Genomic DNA, 20,223 nt, shown 5'->3' with positions numbered 1-20,223 from the left:
TGGCAAGAGAAGGAGGGACTGCGAGCGATGTAGGGGTCTATCTAAATGCTTTTGGCAATATTTTCCTCAGTTTTCATGCTAACAAAGTGCATTAAATCAAACCTAATAGACAAACAATGGGCTGTAGAGCATTTTAAAGAGGAAGTGTTATATAGAGGGTTAGCTCCTAAGCCATTTGACTGATATTCACTCAGGACTTAGTCTAATTGAATCCTAAAAGTTCTGAAACACACATCGTACAGTACATTGCATCAAGGTCAACAAGCATACCAAAGCTAACCTCGAAAAGAAAAAGCCATGTGTGCCGGCAGAAACACTTTTTTCATAGTGCTTCTTAAAGCAATAGGCTATATTTCTCCCTCTGAAACTCTCCCTCTGATTCTCTTCGTGATCCATTTACATCCCAGACCACAGCACTTTGGAAGAGTGCCAGTGTTGGAGCTTGTAAGGTCTCTTGCTCGGTGACACTTTAATAAAAAGCAGTGCTGTTGTGGGCATCAGACCTGTGGCCTTAGAGATATTGTCAGCTTACACTTTAACATCACAAAAAATCACATAAAAAAGGATGTCAACAAATTGACAGGTTGTAAATGCTTTGTCACATAACGGAAAACAATCCGTCTTATCTTGTGCTTCACCCGGAAAAAAAAGCCTCCGCAAGACCTGAGAGGTGACACAGGGCAACATTCCTGGAACCATCGAGCCGGTTGCTAAGATACATAGTAGCTCATATACATATACCAACTTCCGCCCTAAAACGCATTGAATACTTAAGTGAGGCTAAAGATGAAGGGTAATTTCGCTAAACGGTTCTACCCTGCCACCAGTACCACATTCCTCAGAGTTTTTTAATACATGTCTTTTATTGCTACACGTTCACCACTGCCCTGAGCTGTAAGATTAGCTGTATAAATGAAAAACCATCAGCAATTAGAACGTTTTATTACATCCTCTTGGGGAGAATATAACTTCCTATCGCTTATTAAGAAGACACAAGCTTAATTGTGTTCTCCCTTCACTGACAAACCACTAAATAACAGTCAGTTTTACAGATTGTTTAACATACCGTACAATTTGAAGATAGTATTTAGCTTTCCATTTAAGGTAAACACATTTAGTTAATCCAATAAAGCCAGAAGGAACTGTGTCTTTAAAATCTAGTGTTTGTTGTTGGTATTTGGTGTGGAATGCATTGAAGTCTGCCTCCTATAATTGTCCCATTGTTCCTCAATTCCTAAACCAGTTTGCAACATCCCAAAGCCAAAAGCCTTTGTTGCTCTGCTTTCCATCCCATTTGTAAGTGACATGGGAACACAATATAGCTTTTTATGGCACCCTTTGTTGGGGGAAAATGACGTAGAGAGTGTGAGAGCAGTCGCTTAATCTACTTATCCATACAGTGTTGTGGCTTGGGAAAAAAAGCCACACTTAGAAAGGAGGTCAAAAGGGAGAAATTGCATTCAATGAATATGAGAGAAATAAATAATTCAAATGTCTGATCTAATGGTGGATTACGCATCTGGAAGTAAACTAATTTATGAAGCCTGGAGCCGTTAAACATTTAAATTCAAATCAAGAAGTAGAAAGTATATGTCTTGAGGACTTGTTTCAAAAAGTTATGTCTGCTGTCCATTTAGTTTAGTTTAGTTTAGCTGAGAGTTGACTGACTGACATATTGTGTTGGACTAAATAATGCTTTTTAAGAACAAATCTGCAGTGGGGTGAACTAAAGCATGCTAGCACTGTTATGAAACCAAATGTCCATAATTATCTTGTTTCCAAAATGTATTTTTGAACCATTTTAACTTATTTACCCCGCTTTGTCGAAAGCCAAAAGCAGCACACAGAGAAATTCATCATAGGTTGTGCAACCGTGGTAAAGACGTGTTATAAAATATGAATACTTTTTTATTGTTATTGTTTGTTTATATTTCATTAAGGAACACATTTTATTTTTTTATTTTTTGGCCTAGACATAGCTTTTGTATAGCATTTAACTCTTTTTGTTTTACTGTCATCAAACATTACAATTTGACATAACAAAAATAGAAAATCAATAATTGTGGTTCTTCTGATTTTTCTCAAAGTCCTATTGTAAATGTAGTTATACAGTTTCTTTACGATTTCTTGATGGTTTTCCGTTGTTATACAAGTATGCATGAATTAAAGCCCAATCTATCTGAAGGTGAAATAAACAAAACTATCAATAAATCACTGATACTGCATGGTAGAGTGTGTGTGATCCTATACCTACCCTCCCTCTCTGCTGGTTCTCTCTCTCAGAGTTTGCAGTAACATCTTGACCTCGGCTCTCACCAGCTCTTTGACTTCTGGGGGGTCGGCTAAAGGGAGCGGCGTCCCCTTCCTGCTGTCCTTGTTTCTTCGCCGCTTCTCTTGCCACATCTTGTACTGCATCTCCACCTGAAATATTAGATAAGTGGTTGTAAATACAATAATAACACATATAAACAAGACATGCTTCACATGCTTTTTTATCAGTCTAGGTGACACATACTCAGCTGGTGATCTTAAACGCAGTGTTTTAAAGATTATTTTTTATTTGATTAAGTGAACAACTTTTTAAAAACAGAATGGCTAGTCCCCATGCAATAAGCAAGATTCAAATGATATTAAAGCATTGATCCATCATTTAGTGAGGATTATCTTATTTTTAATTTTAAGAATCACTTGAAAATAATCTGTGAAAAAAGGAACTATACTGACAGTGTATAGGTGCATACTAAGCAGGTGTAAAGTGAACGATACATTGTTTGTATTTACAGGATTAAGAGTCATTGTTGACCAAGTTATTGCACTTAAATTGAGCTGAAAATATTTTGTTTCGTCAAAAAAATCTATTAAATTGCCAAATAACAAACACATTTAAGATAGAAATATCAACTATACGGAAGTATGTTACCACCAGCTAGAGAACATGCTCATTTCAAGGCTGTAAATGCTCCTCAATCACAAATGGTTAAAACATTATCGGGGTCTTCTTTGGCACAAGAAGACAATGTGTACTGTAAACTGGTACAGACATTAAACATTGTCTTTTTGGAAAAGGATACAACAAACAGTAAGCAAATATGGCTAAACTAGGTTTTACCAATATATTTTTTTCTCAAAAGAGTAACATCTGAACAGCAAGTCTTATATGGCATACACAGCTGTAACCTTGAAAAGAACAATATCAATAATTAATCAATATTGAAAAAATACATTATGTGGAAACACTTCAGCAGCACAGACTGAGCATGATGGACTCTAGGTTGCCTTTAGACAAACAGGAAAAAGTGCTGCAGGAACGGGCGGCTTTTTAGTCTGTGTACAGTAGGATTATCACTGCAGATCAAGGACAAATGTGGAAAAGGTAACTCTTTATGCCTGACCTCTTCTATTATCCTGTTGAAGTGGGTTTACTTGTATAACGAGCACCTCATTTGTGCATGTTTACACAAACATGCACTGAAAAATGTCACCATAATATACGAGAAACATTTGTAAAATAAGAAAAGACGTTAACAAGGTGTGTGTAAATGATTGTGTGCATGTGTCTCAGCGAAGTCTGGATACCATTAACACCTCCCCACCTGTTGCCTGCCAATCATTTCTGTCATGTTGCAGTCAAAGACTTCCCTTCAAGGGAATACACTAGAGAACTCTAAACGCGTCGCTCCTGGTCTTTGCACGTGTGCTGATGTGTGAGCAGCCACTCACATACCAGCATTCGCACAGTGTGAATACACAGACTCGCACTGCATTTTTCCCTGACACTGGCTTCCTCTGTCTGTCTTCAGGTGTTTATGTTGTTCATGGCTCACCAGCTAACAAGTTGTTCCTGGATCTTTTTTCCCTCTCCCTGAGCTGTGATCTCATCCAGGAGCTATTTTAAGTGAGCGCTGTAGAAACTTGCCAGTCAAAAAAAAATCCTGCTAAAAAGCTGAAGTATTTAAATTAGGTTTTAGAATATATTTAACTTAAAGGGCTCATTTAAATTCTGAGCAGAGAGAAAGTAGAGTAGAGATGGTGGAGGGAGGTACTGAGAGATTGGCCTAACAGAGACTTGAAAAGAGAGGCTAATGTTTCCTCTGATCTAACCGCCGAAGACAATGGAGACCTTGATGGAAGCAGGAATGGCAATGTTGAGGAATTGAGGAGTCGCCCGCAGATCAACTATTATTTTTCACAGAGGCTCACTGAGGGATGGAATTCATTACATGGCTGAAGGAGAAACAGACAGGGATAGAGGAGAACAAAAACAGAAAGACATGGACCCAGGGAGACACGGACAGAAAAAAAGGAAGTGATCCACCCTGCAGTAAATGTAATAACTTAACGAGGTGAATAAGGTGCTCTTTTTTGGTTTTTATGTTTCCTAGAAATTTCTTAAAGCTCTCAGCCTAATTCTTTCTTTCCGTCTGAGAGCTTAGCTGCTAACCACCGCATTCACTGAACTGTAGGGGAAAAAACATCAGAGCAATACTGAAAGTCACACACATGGTATACATATGCACACACATGCATACACTATATTTACCACACACACACACACACACACACACACACACACACACACACACACACACACACACACACACACACACACACACACACACACACACACACACACACACACACACACACACACACACACACACACACACACACACCAGAGTCAAAGAATATGCGTTGCTAACGGTCTTATCAACAGTTGCGGATTAGCCTCTTTAACCCTGTTATACCAACCCCCTGACTCATTGAGCTTACTGGGTTTTGTGTGTGTGTGTGTGTGTGTGTGTGTGTGGTGTGTGTGTGTGTGAGCTGAATTTCGCTGTATCATTCTGGTTTCACTTTAGGTGTAGTGCTTCTTTGATAAGTGGTTTGAATCCAGTTTTTGTAGAAAGACATTTCATTTAAGAATTTAATTGTGAATTGAATATGAGAGAGTGTGCATGCCCGCGCTCGTGTGTGTGGACGAAAGTAAAGGAGTGATGCATGCTTATATGTAAAAAATGTTTCTTTAAATATTAACTCTCCCGAAAATAATATGTGGTAAGCGTCTACTTGGCACGGATTGAGAGGTGGGACAGACTTTGTCCACATGATTTTCTGAAAACAGCCACTTGCCTGTGGGCTCGCTGTAGGCTGATAACATCAGCAGATGTAAAGCTTCCACCAAAGAACACAGTAAAGAGGAAACATCAGAAGTTGGTAGCGGTAGGAGAGTAGATTATCAAAGAAGACAGAATGAGAGAGAGAGAGGGGCTGTGTTGTATGTTAATAACAACAAAGCGGAGAATTTGATAACCCACAGAAAGTGCTGATTAATGAAACTCATTAGGAAATCTACAGCTACACACTCTGTCTTAGGTGCAACTGGCATGACGTCACTTATGTAACTCGGCTGGAAAACAATGTTTCTGAAGCAGACTAGGCCGCATTTCCCAACATTTAACTTAATGGTAAACCACTAAGCACTTTTTAATGCACTGTAACATTTGAGTTCCTTTAGAGCTAAAATGATTTGTTGATAAGTTAATCAGCAGGGAACAATTTAGAAAATGTTTTTATCAGTTAAATGTTTTCTCTGCTTTTCACTGTTTTTATCATCATAAGGTTTATTGAACACCTTTAGGTTTTGGATTTGTGGTTTGAATACAAACTAAAACATTAGATGATTGGAGTTTCAGCTCTTATTACTTATGATAGGCAATATTTAAAAAAAATCTGTTGTTGCCAGTGCACTTTTCTTTGCTGCAGTTTGCTGGGGGGGCAGGATCAGAGCCGGTGACACCAGCAGAATCAATAAAGTGATCAGGAAAGCTGGCTCTGTCATCGGTATCAAACTGAACCCTTTTGAAGCTGTGGTGGAGAGGACAACTCTGGACAAACTGTTATCCATCATGGATAACCCCACCCACCCTCTCCACCTGCAGCTGGAAGGACAGCGGAGCTCCTTCTCCAACAGATTGCTCCAGCTCCGCTGTCACAAGGACAGATACAGGAGAACATTCCTGTATACTGCAATAACCCTGTATAACAACTCACCTCTGGCTGGCAGACAACTCACTGCTCCATAGCCTCTCTGTGATCACTGGAATTAAACCATACCGTATATTCTATATTTATTCTATTTAATATTCCACACCTTCACACTGATTGTACATACAGTATTATATTCTGCTTTATATTTTGTTTGTGTTTATATTTTCTGTACATTTCTTGTCCAAATTGTATATTTTTTACTTTCTTTTTAAATGCTATTTTATTTTATTTATTGTAATACATTGTCTTGTATTTATTTTATTTTTCTATTGTTCTGCTGCAACGAAAACATTTCCCAAGTTGGGATCAATAAAGTGATTCCATTCTATTCTTATTTAAATTGCTTTGATCTGTGACCAAACTTAACTTCACTCTACTTTCTTTGGATTTATTTATTTATTTTTTCATTTTTGTTTTGGAGGGCAACTGCCTTTAAATTAAATTCAACTTTACAACATTAGCCTTGACCTTGAATTGGCTAGCAGTGGATGTTTCCAATCGCCCTGCAAGTCTTTCTTTAGTGAGGTCATTTTCCATGCAAGAGGGCTGGGGGCAGAAAGTTTCACTCGCCTAAAGAAAATATGGATGTCTGTCTGCCTGGCTCACATATGGACTTCACTGCAGTGTAGTGCCAGTTAACCCACAATTCACTTTTATTACGAAGTCTAGGCATGAGACATGTATAAAGACCAACTAAACTACACAACCCAGCAGATAGTGCATTTGCTAAAGAATGTTGAGCAGAGCAAATTGTTTAATTCACCTGGAAATGGAACTACAATGAAAATGATTGTAAATGGTTTGGTGGTATTCTTGTGAGGCCTTACTAGAAACAGATTCAGTGTCTCTATTTTTGAAACCAAGAAAGCATGAATGATTAAACAAGCTGTATCGGCTGAATCTGAGGAGAATGTCCCACATAAAAACATGTTTGTGGTATGTAGCTCATTTCTGATGAAAAACAAATAAGAATAGTGCAGTCATGAAACTCACCTCAGTGTGCATCTCTATGTACATGTCAACTATAGAGTAGCCTAGTGCTGTGTGGATCTTTGGCAGCTCTGACCCAGGAACATGCTCAATGATCAGGCTCCACAGCGACTGGCCAGGGCACCAGAGCTGGTTTCCATCAGGAGACTGCATAGGAGTGCTAATCTAGAAATAAAGAAACACATATATAAACTGCAGGGAAATATAATGTATGAAAGCCATTTAAACTTACTTGAGATTGAAATGTAATGCTTTTTGCCCCACTACATTTAATTGACATTGATAGACTCTGTTGATTCTTTAAGATTCAACTTAAAAAAAGGTAAAACATCACTGCTTTATATGTATAGTTTTACATTGAGCTCTACTAGTTATAGAGTATTATCTACATAATACTCTATAACTAGTATACTAGAGTAATACTAACTTCTCTTAAATATCTAAATACTTCTCTCACAACTTGTGCACATAAAAAAGGTTGAAGGGGTATGGAACTGCACTGTATGGATCTGTATATTGGAATAAAAGAGGTTACTTTCTCTTGTTTTGTCCAACAACTGTATGTTATTAGCTAACTTAGCCGTGTTCTCAGGAAAGCTAGCATGTTTATCCAAAACATGAGATTTACAAAGTGTATTTCTAACACCAACAAACACATCATACACTGCTTATGTAAAACTTGTTTAAAACCTTTTAGAAAAGGCGTTTTTTATGCTGCTTAACAAGAAAAAAAGTGCTCACCCGAACTTGTATCTAGTAAGGCTGTGGTATCCACGGTAAACATTCCAGTTGCCAGAGGGAGATATCGCGAGATCTGCCTTAACTGTAAACACGTGTTATAAAGGTAACTCAACAATGTTTTCGCCTGAATTTTCAGCTGTTTTTTTATTTTTTATGTTTCTTTGCTATACAAAATGGCAGTGTAATGCATGTTCTATAAATACCGAGTTCTATGCTTTGTTAAACGTATGCCCATTGCCCATAGTGAACACACTAACCCCCTCGGGTCTCGTAAAAGTCTGACTCGCCACTAATATTCTTCAAGATGTTAAATTGGGGGAGGGACAGACTTCAGCTGAGACTGGCATGTGAACTCTCAGAGAGGCAGTGAATATAAAACTTTCCCTCTTTATGCCTCCCAACCTCCACCCCCTTCCGGGCTCTCTCCAGAGGTCTGCTCAGCCTCAGCGGAGGACTGAGGTAACGCCAAGGACTTTTGCGTCCAGTAACAATGTAAAACAAATCTCACAATCTCTATTCCAAATCCCAGCTGGACTACAGTGGATGTTTTTTGTTAATTTTTAATCATACAATTCATCATGGTTTTCAGTAAGCGCCTTCCCATGGAGCGAAGAATACGCACTGTCGTTTTGGTACTACTGCTTTGGGCACAGGCCGGTTTTGGATTCTCAGTCGCGGGACAGCATGAAAGCACCTGCGAGGCCAACGGGAGCATATACTTCGTAGGGGAATGGTTCTTTCTGGAATCTGATCACTGCACCCAATGTGAATGCACAAGTGAGGGCTCTGCATGTTCCCGTACTGAGTGCACCTCTCTCCCGGCTGCGTGCATCCATGTCAGCCACTACCCAACCGATTGCTGCCCCAGGTGCGAGAAGATTGGGTGTGAGTACCGCGGAGTGGTGTACGAACTGGGGCAGAACTTCCAGGTAAGCCTGTAAGCTTTGTAACTTGCAAAGATAGGATTGGCCAGTGATGGCTTCCAGAAAAGGGAAAGCATGTACCCATTTATAATCTTGTCCATCTTGGGCTTTACATGTTTAAGGTTAGTCAAATGTCTTTTCTTATATCTACATAACTTGAATACAAGTTGTAAATACCCTTCTTGAAAGTCAGTTATAAATACAAATGTAAGCGTTTAGCCCTAAACACCCTATCAAACATGTATGGCATAAACAAAAGGTGAGCAGCACTGTTTATGTGTAAACGTCAGGTCTTTTTTATGCAGGTATCAGCCTGTTCTGCATCATGTGTAACTATGCATACGCATATTTTAACAATGAGTCTGATTTTACAAGCTTGCAAGTTATAATCATAAGTATACAAGCCAAATTATATATTTTTAAGGGTATTTCCTTGCAGAACTCTGATCCAATAATTACTGTCTGGTATGTTGGTATGTAACTTGAGCCTAGTCTGAAATTGAAGGTAAATAGCGCCCCCTTTTTGAGATGGCATGAAAAGGGATTGGTGAGAGATTCAGGTTGTACAAAGGATCAATGCTGATTCTCATTGTTTGTGTGTATGTGTATATGTTTTCCCAGCCATCAGAATGTGAGCAGTGCACCTGTGACAGTGATGGTATCGCCCGCTGTTTAGTTGCAGATTGTGCCCCTCCACCATGTGTCAACCCCGATTACCAGCCTGGGAAATGTTGCCCTGAATGCAAAGACGGTAAATTCAAAAATAGCATTAAAACAAGTAGAAAGTAGGTTTAGGAATAAACAGTAAAGCACAGAGGGCCTCTCAGAGATGCCACAGGAGATTTATCTTCTCTATTGTATGAACAAATCCCACTGTTTTATCACCATGGCAAAGCAGTTCAACGATAAAGTGGCAACATCTAAGATGACCTTAGCCATTCCTTATTAATACTGCCCTCAGGACAAAAGCAGTCCCTGAGTCCCCTGTTCAAAGAAAAACATCTAAAATGTTTGAAAGTAAAGTATCTTAATCAGTAAGTCCAGCTACTTTTAGACGCAGTTTTCTGGACAGCACGTCTAATTTTATATCTATTTATTTAACCTTGATTCAGACCTCCCCATGGAGTATGTGGTGCTTATATTAATGTAGTTTCAATTGTAAAATATCCTGTATGGATGTGATTTTTTTAATGTGCCCTTTATAGAGCAGTTTTGCACATGCAAACCAAAAACACATGTATGCCCTTTGCAGACAAAAAGTAAACAATAAAGAATTTGATCTCTGTCGAATGTAGCTAACACCATTTGATAATTTGCATGGGAGTGGGTTTGATTGTGCATCTCAATATCTTCTTGCTGCAGTTACATACCTCTGCTGTTCATCTCCCTGTAGGTCCTAACTGCTATGTGGATGCATCACGCCGCCAGGTGATTCCTGCAGGAGAGCCCATCTGGGTCGACTCCTGCACCAAGTGCCGCTGTCACGTTGGCCAGGATGCCGGCTACTGGGAGGGAAACCGTCTCGCCAGCTGTTCCCGCGTCAAAAACTGTACGCCTGAACAACCATCCGTCAACAAAAACTGATTAACTCGGCCAGCAGAATATACAATCCCCAACGCTGATCACCTTCAATCTCTAAGAACATGCTCCTTTGCAGCTGTAAAGGGATAATCAGCAACTTCAAAAAATAACTGAGCTTACTGGAACATCTGTATTCACAAACAAAACCCATAATTAAACAAATCTGGTTTTCAAAAAGTAAACCAAATAAGAAAGAAATTGACTCTTGAAATATGACTCAGATACTTACAGTTTTTTTATTTTGTCTGCCTGACCATGGTTTCTTCAAAAAGTCTATGAGTAGATGGGTGAATATGCTTTTATCAAGTTATTTTTTTAATTCTGACATACTCCGTCCGATACAAAGCCAATGAGATTATTTGATGATAGAAAATGTTAATTGACATGTCACGGTTGATGCTCCAGCCGAATGTATGCAGCTGTGATGCAATTTAGACTAAGAAATGGCTCAGCAAAGCAATTCACAATTTATAACTGTTGTATCAGTTCTGCAGATCAATTTTCAGGCTGACTGAAATATAACGCATGCGACTATGGTCTAACATGTGACTGTACTGTAGTTTAGAGGCACAAGCAATGTTTTTTTTGCAAGTACTGTAGAAAAAACATCTTTAAATATCTGCTTTATTAATTATCGACTAGAACAAATATGTGGCCTCTTATAGAAACAACATTTTGATATTTCCACTCGTCAAAATGTACAGTTGTCATTTACCTTTATAGGAAAAATATCTGAATTGTTTTATATGCAGCAGATATTCCCACTGTTTTTCAGTATCTAGCCACTTTAATCATGAGGGACTTTTGAATGAAAACCAAAAATAAACCTGTCTTGTTATATGTTTATGTGCAACATTGGAGCTTTGAATAACATATTTTAGAGTAGAAGACTCCCCATGAACACCTTTTAAATCTTCATGAGACTTTGTGAATGAATACATCCTTTCTACATTTATATTTCCCTGAGGAGATTGGTATTCAAATCCAAATGAGTGAATATCACCAAATAATCAGAAAGACTCAAGGTTAACGGAAAAGATTGACTTTTGTGAAATATTTCTCGCTTTGTGTTTCTGAGTGAGACGAGAAGATTGAAACCACTCAACCCCACATTTAACTCTTTTTTTGAGTTTTAATTTACTGCCTGTAATAAAAGGGAACAAATAAGGAATCACACCCACACATCATGTAGTGTTGTATGCCGATAATATTCACTGGCATCTTGTAAAGTATTCCAAATCAAAACACCTTTCCACGTCCATTAAACATCTCTTACTCTGTGAGTTGTGTCTTTTTACTTTATTTGAATGAGTTTGGCTCTGGTAGTTTTGAGGGGGCAGCATCTTGATTTCCCTGCAGACATTTTCTGCTGACAGTTTGTTTCCAGAGCTCGCTGCAAAACCATAAAAGGGTAGAACGTGAAAGAAAGAGAGCTTAACTTTGAAGCAATAAAGATTTGTTTATACGAATGGGAGGTTGCCATGACAGACAGAAGAAAAAAGAGAAAATTAAAGACTACACGAGAAAAGCGGAGTGTAATCTCAGTCACCGGGACCACACAGAAACAACACAAATCTGAGTTGTCATGAAAACAGGAAATAGGGTTGCCAAAAAGTGTCGATATTACATAACAAGGCTCTCGGATAACATCAGATCCAGGTGAAAACAGACTTATTATGACGTTTCCAGTAACCTGGGGAGAAAAACAATCAAGTGACATCGCCGTGAGGTAATCTTTAACCATCAGATTTATTGATTGTATAGAAAAAGTAGGTTTGATATGACGTAATGCATTCTATATAAGATATAACATTTTAACATTCAATGTACAAAAAAAACATAGCTAGAGATACAGTAAATTTTTAAAAACGCCCAGAGGCCTTGAAGTCTCGTCTGCTTGCTGCAGCAAAAAAAGTATTTGAAGAAAAGTGTTGCGAATATACCAACCACCTGAGGTGAGCTTGACAATAGAACGGCTTCAAAAGTCAAGAGTCTATTAAGAAACATCAAGCGCTCCTCACGGTGGTTTCTATTCTCAAGTGAATGAGATGTTCCAAATACTTTTTTTGCTGACATTTCGGCTGCTGATCTTTTATATCTATATCCCGTGTTTCTGTGTAATACACAATGGGGCCTCTCTTGTTATCCATTTTTTTTTAATACCCATCACTCCTCAGCGTGTACCTTCTTTATGTAACTGACCTTATTAAGAGTTGCCAGTGATTTTTCAAATTGTCTTAATGAAAGGGAATTCATCTTAATTTTAAAGTTCAATTTGCACTATCATTTCTGCTGTGCATGGAGCTTTTAAAAGTAAAAAGGAATCAGGTCATCAGGATTACATCTTTTTTGGCTTTGGACATGATTTTCTTTATTGACCGAAACTTAATGAGCTGTGGGTGTAGGTAATGAAAGTGGGCATTTAGCAGGAAGTGATAGTCTGATAGAGCTGCGAGGTGGAAGGAGCTGTTGATTACAAAAGTATTTTGCCCCATTTTGAAGCATAACTTCAAATTTTGGAAATGTCTCTTTACTTTAACCAGAAATTCAAAGGCTTAAGACTTAACAGCGTAAACTGTAGTTTTTGTTTGTTTTGAATGTGGATGTAACATAGGTACTTTTAAGCCATGACTTAAATACATACATACATACTAGAAACTAAAAGTCAGGGCATCTCGGCGTATGCTGCTCTAATTCTGATGTTTATGGAAGTAAAACACTAAACTCACTAGAGTAATCACTAGAGATTTCAAATACATCAGATGAATAGGAGCTAAAAAAGCATGACTGCATTAGAACTCACCTTTTCAAAAAGTGTTGTCACCTCACATACCACTTGATAAAAGGATTTTGAAGCAGGATATGTGGTGGATGTGAACAAATATGTAATATTGCACTGGTTAAGCTGTAAACAGTATAGAGAAGATATTTCATTGACTTCGTAACAGGTAGTCTGCCCACTGAGGACAATTAACATCACCAGGAGATTATTATTGGAGGTGAAATGGAAAAGGAGAGTGAGATAAAGTGCAGAAGAGAATGACCAAAGGGGGGAAACCGAAGGATTCACAAATCAGGGAAGTGTAGTGAGATAGAAAAATAAAGATGCAGACAGTAAGTGGCACAGATTCAGAGACACAAAGAGAGGCTCTGTCGATAGCTATTGAAAGAAGCAGCACTCTTGTGAGACACAGCTGTGCCTGAAGTGGGCCCACCACAAAGCACAACAAAGTGCCATTGACACACACAGCCTGGACTGGCAGAGTAAGAAAGAAAAGGCAATGAAAGGCGAGATAATGCAAAGAAAAAAAGGGAAGACCGTGTGAATGCATATTTGGGAGTGAGAGGCAGAGAGAGGAGTAATCAAACCGTCCAACAGGCTTTTGACGATGATAACAGAGCGCCAAACAGCTGGGATCGTTATTATTGCCCCGAGGGTGGCCAAAGGGGTAGGCTATACTTTACATAATTTTTACCAAAATAAAAGCCCCAATTTGTCATGAATGATACTTTGTTAAACAGGTACTGCATTTCAGAATCTTCGGCCTGTTTAACATATTTTGAAGATGGGTGAAAATATTTTAAAATGTACAAAGCTGAAAAAAATATGGTTTGATTTCTGTGTTACCCATCTCGAAACATTTATCTTCCTCGATTGATTTTAAACCCAATTCATAACTTTTAAATGAAAGAATAACCGTCCCTGCCCCTTTAGTATCGTTCTCTTCTGAAGGCATCAGTTTGGTATTTAGGCGTCAACAGTAGAGACAAGGAAAAATAAAACAAGGGAAGAAGAGTGATGTACAAAGCATGAAACGGTCAAAGGCTTCAATAAAGCGGACGTAGGAAGTCATGATCTAAGATTTTGTTTGTTGATTTTTTACAAAAAAAAAGTTTAACAATTAAAAAATGTAGCTATCATTAATGAAAAAGTGAGAAAGATTTAAATACAGAGCTGACAGCTGGTCATGATAAAATCTGAAGCAGCAATAGAGATGTCAGTCAAACTGCTCAAGCCATGACTTCTCATTACTGTCTAAAAATTCACTATTTTCCACCAGCAAAACACTATCACCTTATAATTTCCTCTCTCCGGATATGATCATCTTTTTCTTAAAGATTTAAAGAAAAAGATAGCAGAGATAGAAAATGGAGTGAACAAATTGTGATGATTAAATATATTAAAAAAACGTGTTCCTGTAAAACATGAGCCATTACTAATCCGACAGTTCATTTTAACCCCTTGCTGCCTCACATATGTCCAGAGAAGGTGGTAAATGTCAGATTTTTCGAATGAAAACTGCATATTTCTACTTATAATAAGTATCTTGGAAGAGAATTAATGAAACTCAAAATGTAAGTAACACAAATGTACATTTAAAGCCCAGATTACTAAAATAAATCTCTATTTTTTTTAGGGGAGTGAAAGGAAAACAAACAAAGCTTTCAGAAACCCAATCTCTAATTTGTGCCACATGGGGTTAAAATCACGACTGAGATGTCAGTGTATATCCGCCTTGTCTTCGGTTCCTTGATTTTATTTCTAATGCATTCCCAAGGTAGTTCCACGTCATTGCATCCAGCACATGAGTTACTTCAAAAGTTCAGTTTCTGCTTCCAAAGTTTTTGTTTATATATATATGTATATAAAAAAAGAGAACAAAAAGAGAGTTCTCAGGAGTTTGTTGCTGCTGACGAACATGTTTTATCAGCGTGTCCCAGCACAGGAGATGCAGGCACAATACACATTCATTAATTGATATCGGAGGATTTGATGAAGTAATTAGATCAAAACTCCCTGACAAAGATGTTAATAATAAATCATCTCTTACCATCATTTGCAAAGATGAGAGCCAGACAATTTCTTTGATAGGCAATCTTTCATATACAAGTCTAAAGAGCATCACTGCATCGTGTTAATGTTACAGTTTGCCTCTGATGGAAATCCCCATTCTCTAGACTATCACCGTGAAAGCTTGAACATGTTTTTAAGGTTTTTTGTCCACCGTGTTCATTATCCTGGTATTTCATTTCTGTTCCAGCAAATATCACGTCTCGTTTCTGTCTTTGTATCCATGAAAAAAACATTTCCCTTCAGCTTATATGAACTTGGTCAAATATTCCAAGAAATTCCAATCGATGAGGTTGAATATTTCAAAACAGTTTCCAAAGTTTCAAGTGACGTTATTGTCTCATCTCTTAACTCCCAAGAAAAAACGCAATATCCTCTGTCGATATGCCACTGGACGACCTCCAGATTCCAAAAGATTGGTAATTGAAAGACTCCAAGTATCAGCTTCCAAGTTTGAAGCCAACCTTTGGTGGGCCAGTGATATTCAAGGCTTGCTGCACACTTGTTCAATCCTGAAGTCACTGATTGGTAAAGGTAGGAGGTGTGAAGCCAGTGGCTGCTTAAAAAAGTTGGAAATAGCCTGCGTCCTTGTTACAGAAATGGCAAGCTCAAATTACAAAAAAAAAACTAGTAAAGAGGGAGAAAGAGATCATCATGTGCTTGGGACTTTTCCCCTCATTTTACTCCTGCGTCTTTCCAGATGTCTAGGATATGCGATCTCCTGATTTCTTCCTCTTCTGCTCATCTTTTTCCATCCTGTCAATGTGTGTCCACATCCTCGCCTTTCGTCTGGCGCTTTCTAGCCCTTAATAGGCCGGGGCGGTGGTTTGCCGATCTCCACAGAGATATTTGTGTACAGAGCGTACCTCTTGAACTGAAGCAGTCTGTAGGTCAGAGTGCTGATCCCGTCCTTCTTCATCGTGTTCTTGGTGTTCTGGATTTTATTAAACCTGAAGGATGGGAGACAAAGAGAGGGAAAAGGAAGAGAGAGGTGAAAAAAAGATAAAAATAGGGAAACAAGCAGGAAGATGTGATTAAAAACAGTACAGATATCCCAGCAGTAACAATGGGATATTTTTGGTTTATGATCCCTCAAAACAAAACATTGTCTACTGCAAATCTGTGTCTCCTGTTGCATAACAGTCTAACAAAAATGAAGAAAAATGCAAATGTTAAAGAGAAAAAAAGCTTATTATTTGCTGCATTAATATTTGTTTTTTTAGAAAACCTCCCAAATCTATTTGCAAATACCTAATAATCTCCAGGTCAGGAACCATGGAAATAGATCACATCTGTTCACAATCATTAACAATAGTACATCCTAAGGTCACAAGACAATAAACACAACCCAACACTTGTATAATGTGGATACTTAAAGGAAGTTAAAGGAAAGGTGACAGTAGTCTCTACATGAATTCTCATCATCCACATCATTTTTGAACTGATTAAAGTATTTTTCTACTTCCAGATAATTCGAGCAGTTCAATAAATTGAAAGCAGAGACGAAACTGTTCTCTCCGGTTGTTTTTAATTGAAGTACACATGCAGTTTTGTTTACTATGTAGCTCTTGACCAAGAGGTGGTGCTATAGAGCTGCAGAGTGACTCAGTGAACAGAATCATCCATCACATTCGCCTCGGTTTGTTTGAATATCTTGAATATCTTTTTTCCATTGGGTGTGATTCAGCAGTTAAATCAGAACCTGCTCTTACATTACATTCTGCTTTGATTTTAGTATACAAGATGAGAAAATAATGCACAGTGTGTCATACAGTTACACCCTGCTGCTCTGTTTCGGCTCATGCTGCAACCTCTGACATTAAAACAGATTTACAACACTAACTCTCCTGTCACCCGCGTATTATCTGTTTTTGGAGCCAGTCATGATGGAAACAAAGCCACAGAGTGCAGGCATCTAACAGCATGTTTACAACACTCACGTCTTTAAAATGCCACTTTTTGTGTGTGTGTGAACAGAGAAAGCTGATGTGTGCAAGCGCCCCGCCTCGCACATTGACTCTTTAAATGACAGCCGTGACTGTTGCTAACAAAATGCTTTTTCCTAACGATTATGGCTGGACTAACAACTGCAGTTGACACTTCAGTCCGACATGGACCACTGAGTCAACAGAGCCTTGTCAGAACCCACTAGTGAAGATCTCCCTCCTCCCTCTGCATCACTTTCCCCTCCGTCTCTTGCAAATCCAATCAAAATGAGCTTTATTGGCATGAATGGTGGCAGGAAAAAATGTTGTCAAGCATCTTCCCCTTGGACGATATATTGCCATCAAAAACAAATAGAATAATGTGATCTAAAGTTTGGCAGTTCTTTGAGAAAGGCAAAAGGGAATTAGTTTAAGAGAAAGGGTGCAAGTAAAGGAAAGGAATGAGAGGAGGAGAAGAAGGTGGTTTCACTCAAAATAAAGGCTAGATGGCAGCGGGAGAAAAATGGAGGACAGATAGAGAGATACACTTATCTTTGAGAAAGAGAGTGACAGATGGAGGGAGCAGATATACTGGTATTAAAACTAAAAAGAATGAGAAAAGAGAAATCTTTGGATGAATCTATCAGAAAGTGGAGATTATCAACTGTAAAATAATCCCTATGGCCTAAAGAGGATATAAAATGCATCTACTCAATCTGTAGGCTACTATCGTTTCAAACCTATTGTTCTCATTTATCTTACTTTCATTTTAGAGAGTTAGAGGGCGAGACAAAGACAGTCCTCCCTACATATTCATTAGCCTGATTTTCAGACTGAGCGCTAACTGGGCTAAGTAAAGCTCTATTTCAATTCCACCGAGGGTCTCACAGGAAAACAAATCTGGTTTAAGTTCTCAACGACAGCTCGTCATGCCAGCTATTTTTAACTGTTTTTCTGGTCGGGTGTAGCATATTCTGAGCTGGCCCACCTGACCTTGTTGTAGAATTATGTCTCAAAGGAATAATTACACATTTGGGAGGACACATTTATGGAGAATAAGAGTGTCCTCCCGAAATGTGTAATGTCCTTCAGAGATACGAAGATCGATAATCACATCTGTATGTCATTTTGCTACCATGAGCAGCTGTTTAGTTTAACTTAGCAAACAGATAGGGGAAACAGCTGGACTGGCTCTGTTTTTAGTTTTTTATCCTCTAAGTTTGAAATTCGTCTGAGGTCTATCACTCAGAGAAGGAATACTGACACCTCTGTTCAGCATATATCATGATAATGAAGAAGACAGCTCATGAATTATGAGAAACAAGGGTCATTTTCAAAAATCAATTCCCAATAAAATGTGTCCTAAGATCATCTTTAAGTCAATCACAGTTCAGAATACGTGCAATGATAGGTAGACCACTGTTTGTGCACCAACCCCTGCTTGCCAGTTGTGTTTACATACCTGACCTACCGACAAAGCGTCTTTAAGAGCTGAAATTATATATAACAAGTTAATTGATGCACTTTAGATGTGCCTGAAAGTGGACTTTGTAACCAAACCAGCGCTAGCCACCTACTGTATTTCCTGTCTTTATCCTAAGCTAAGCTAACTGGCTTCTTGTGTTACTTCCTAATTACAGTAAAGCTAGCTATCAGATAACAGTATTACCCAAAACATTAAACTATTCCTTTAATGGATTTTGAACAAAATGGTAAACTTTAAGGGATGTTCGTGGTAAATACAATATTACAGAAGCCAGACACACACAGAGACCCTGTATCTGCACTGTCCCAGGATGATAACATATGAATAGAATATTGAACTCAAAGTTACTGAGCGACCAATTCATTTGCAATGCATGAACTGTCGTTTCCCAGACAAAATGTGTTTGTATGTGTGTGTGTGTGTGTGTGTCTGTCTGTCTGTCTGTCTGTCTGTCTGTCTGTCTGTCTGTCTGTCTGTCTGTCTGTCTGTCTGTCTGTCTGTCTGTCTGTCTGTCTGTCTGTCTGTCTGTCTGTCTGTCTGTCTGTCTGTCTGTCTGTCTGTCTGTCTGTCTGTCTGTCTGTCTGTCTGTCTGTCTGTCTGTCTGTCTGTCTGTCTGTCTGTCTGTCTGTCTGTCTGTCTGTCTGTCTGTCTGTCTGTCTGTCTGTCTGTCTGTCTGTCTGTCTGTCTGTCTGTCTGTCTGTGTGTGTGTGTGTGTGTGTGTGTGTGTGTGTGTGTGTGTGTGTGTGTGTGTGTGTGTGTGTGTGTGTGTGTGCAAAAACTGATACCCGTGGCTGGTGATGAATGTGCCTCTTTCTTACTTCTGCTGTCCCAATATCTCATTGCTATGCCTAACCAGCCTCTCAACAAGAGAGTGCTTTGAGAATGGACTCCTGTGTGAGAGTGTGTGCATTTTGACAAAATGTGTATTTAAATATACATATATATGTGCGTGTGGTTGTGTGTATGTTGTGCTGGTAAAGCTCAGACCTGTAAAGTATCTGGATTTCCTCAGGGAAGGGAGTGAGACATTATTGTTATTGGAAATCTGCATTTGTATTCTTCAAAAAGACTCTGGGAGATATCTTAACATCCTTTCTTAATCCTACTTTAGTTTATAGTAGCCACCAACTTTAAAATGAGGATCTGTCTTTTTGTTTTGCCCTGCTAGTGCCACAATTCTGCATGGCAATGTCAGTTGATCATCCTGTTGACATGACATTTGGCACTGACATCTATGTCCACCTCAGGTTGAATTATTCATATTTCTGAGATCCAATCACATTTTCCCTTAGCATCATCATCAGGTCAAAATTTCAATGTGCCTGATACTTCATTCCCCTCAGCTGTAATGTTTAGTGCTCTCAGCAACAATGACAACACGCCTGATCAGCATGTTAGCATAATAATTGTGTTTATACTAGCATTCACATGCGAGCGTAAAGCTCAAAGCAAAATATGATACCTTACTAACTTATCAGAGAATGTGGGCTACCTAGATGACTGACAACTTTACCTAATGTTCCCCCTGTTTTCAATCACACAAAATATCAAATGATCTAAGACGATGTCCTGCAGAGAAATGAAAAAGCCCTACAAAACTTCTAGTGACAGAAATGTTAAACTTTCCTCAGGATTTTAAAAAGTGCTAAATGAAATGATAACAGAGGGGTGACAATT

At 38.6% G+C, this 20,223-nt stretch overlaps 3 protein-coding genes across 5 annotated transcripts in view; 1 reads left to right on the top strand and 2 right to left on the bottom strand.

Moving 5' to 3' along the window:
• Positions 1-2,250: 2,250 nt before the first annotated feature.
• ccdc24 (coiled-coil domain containing 24) lies at positions 2,251-7,806 on the bottom strand. The gene is made up of 3 exons (XM_063885918.1): positions 7,780-7,806; positions 7,042-7,198; positions 2,251-2,421 (listed from the first exon to the last, which is right to left on the bottom strand). The coding sequence occupies exons 2-3, from the start codon at positions 7,189-7,191 to the stop codon at positions 2,251-2,253; spliced, it is 321 nt and encodes a 106-aa protein (XP_063741988.1). The 5' UTR covers positions 7,192-7,198; positions 7,780-7,806.
• A 330-nt stretch (positions 7,807-8,136) lies between these two features.
• On the top strand, positions 8,137-11,566 carry zgc:113531 (uncharacterized protein LOC541359 homolog). 3 transcript variants are annotated; one of them, XM_063886318.1, is made up of 4 exons: positions 8,137-8,238; positions 8,369-8,708; positions 9,324-9,453; positions 10,096-11,566. In XM_063886318.1, exons 2-4 carry the CDS (start codon positions 8,382-8,384, stop codon positions 10,284-10,286), a joined length of 648 nt encoding a protein of 215 aa, XP_063742388.1. In that variant the 5' UTR covers positions 8,137-8,238; positions 8,369-8,381; the 3' UTR covers positions 10,287-11,566. The 3 variants fall into 3 exon arrangements, with proteins under 3 accessions (XP_063742388.1, XP_063742387.1, XP_063742386.1); XM_063886317.1 differs by having other exon boundaries at positions 8,156-8,271; XM_063886316.1 differs by having other exon boundaries at positions 8,173-8,708.
• A 447-nt stretch (positions 11,567-12,013) lies between these two features.
• The window catches only part of b4galt2 (UDP-Gal:betaGlcNAc beta 1,4- galactosyltransferase, polypeptide 2), a 125,995-nt gene continuing 117,785 nt past the window's right edge, over positions 12,014-20,223 (bottom strand). The window contains exon 8 of the mRNA XM_063886315.1: positions 12,014-16,085. Coding sequence (XP_063742385.1) covers positions 15,935-16,085 — 151 coding nt within the window. The 3' untranslated portion in view covers positions 12,014-15,934. The remainder of the gene's footprint in view (positions 16,086-20,223) is intronic.

Source organism: Eleginops maclovinus, chromosome 6, assembly GCF_036324505.1.
Source record: "Eleginops maclovinus isolate JMC-PN-2008 ecotype Puerto Natales chromosome 6, JC_Emac_rtc_rv5, whole genome shotgun sequence".
NCBI lineage: Eukaryota > Metazoa > Chordata > Actinopteri > Perciformes > Eleginopidae > Eleginops > Eleginops maclovinus.
This window is presented reverse-complemented; position numbering and strand designations above follow the sequence as displayed.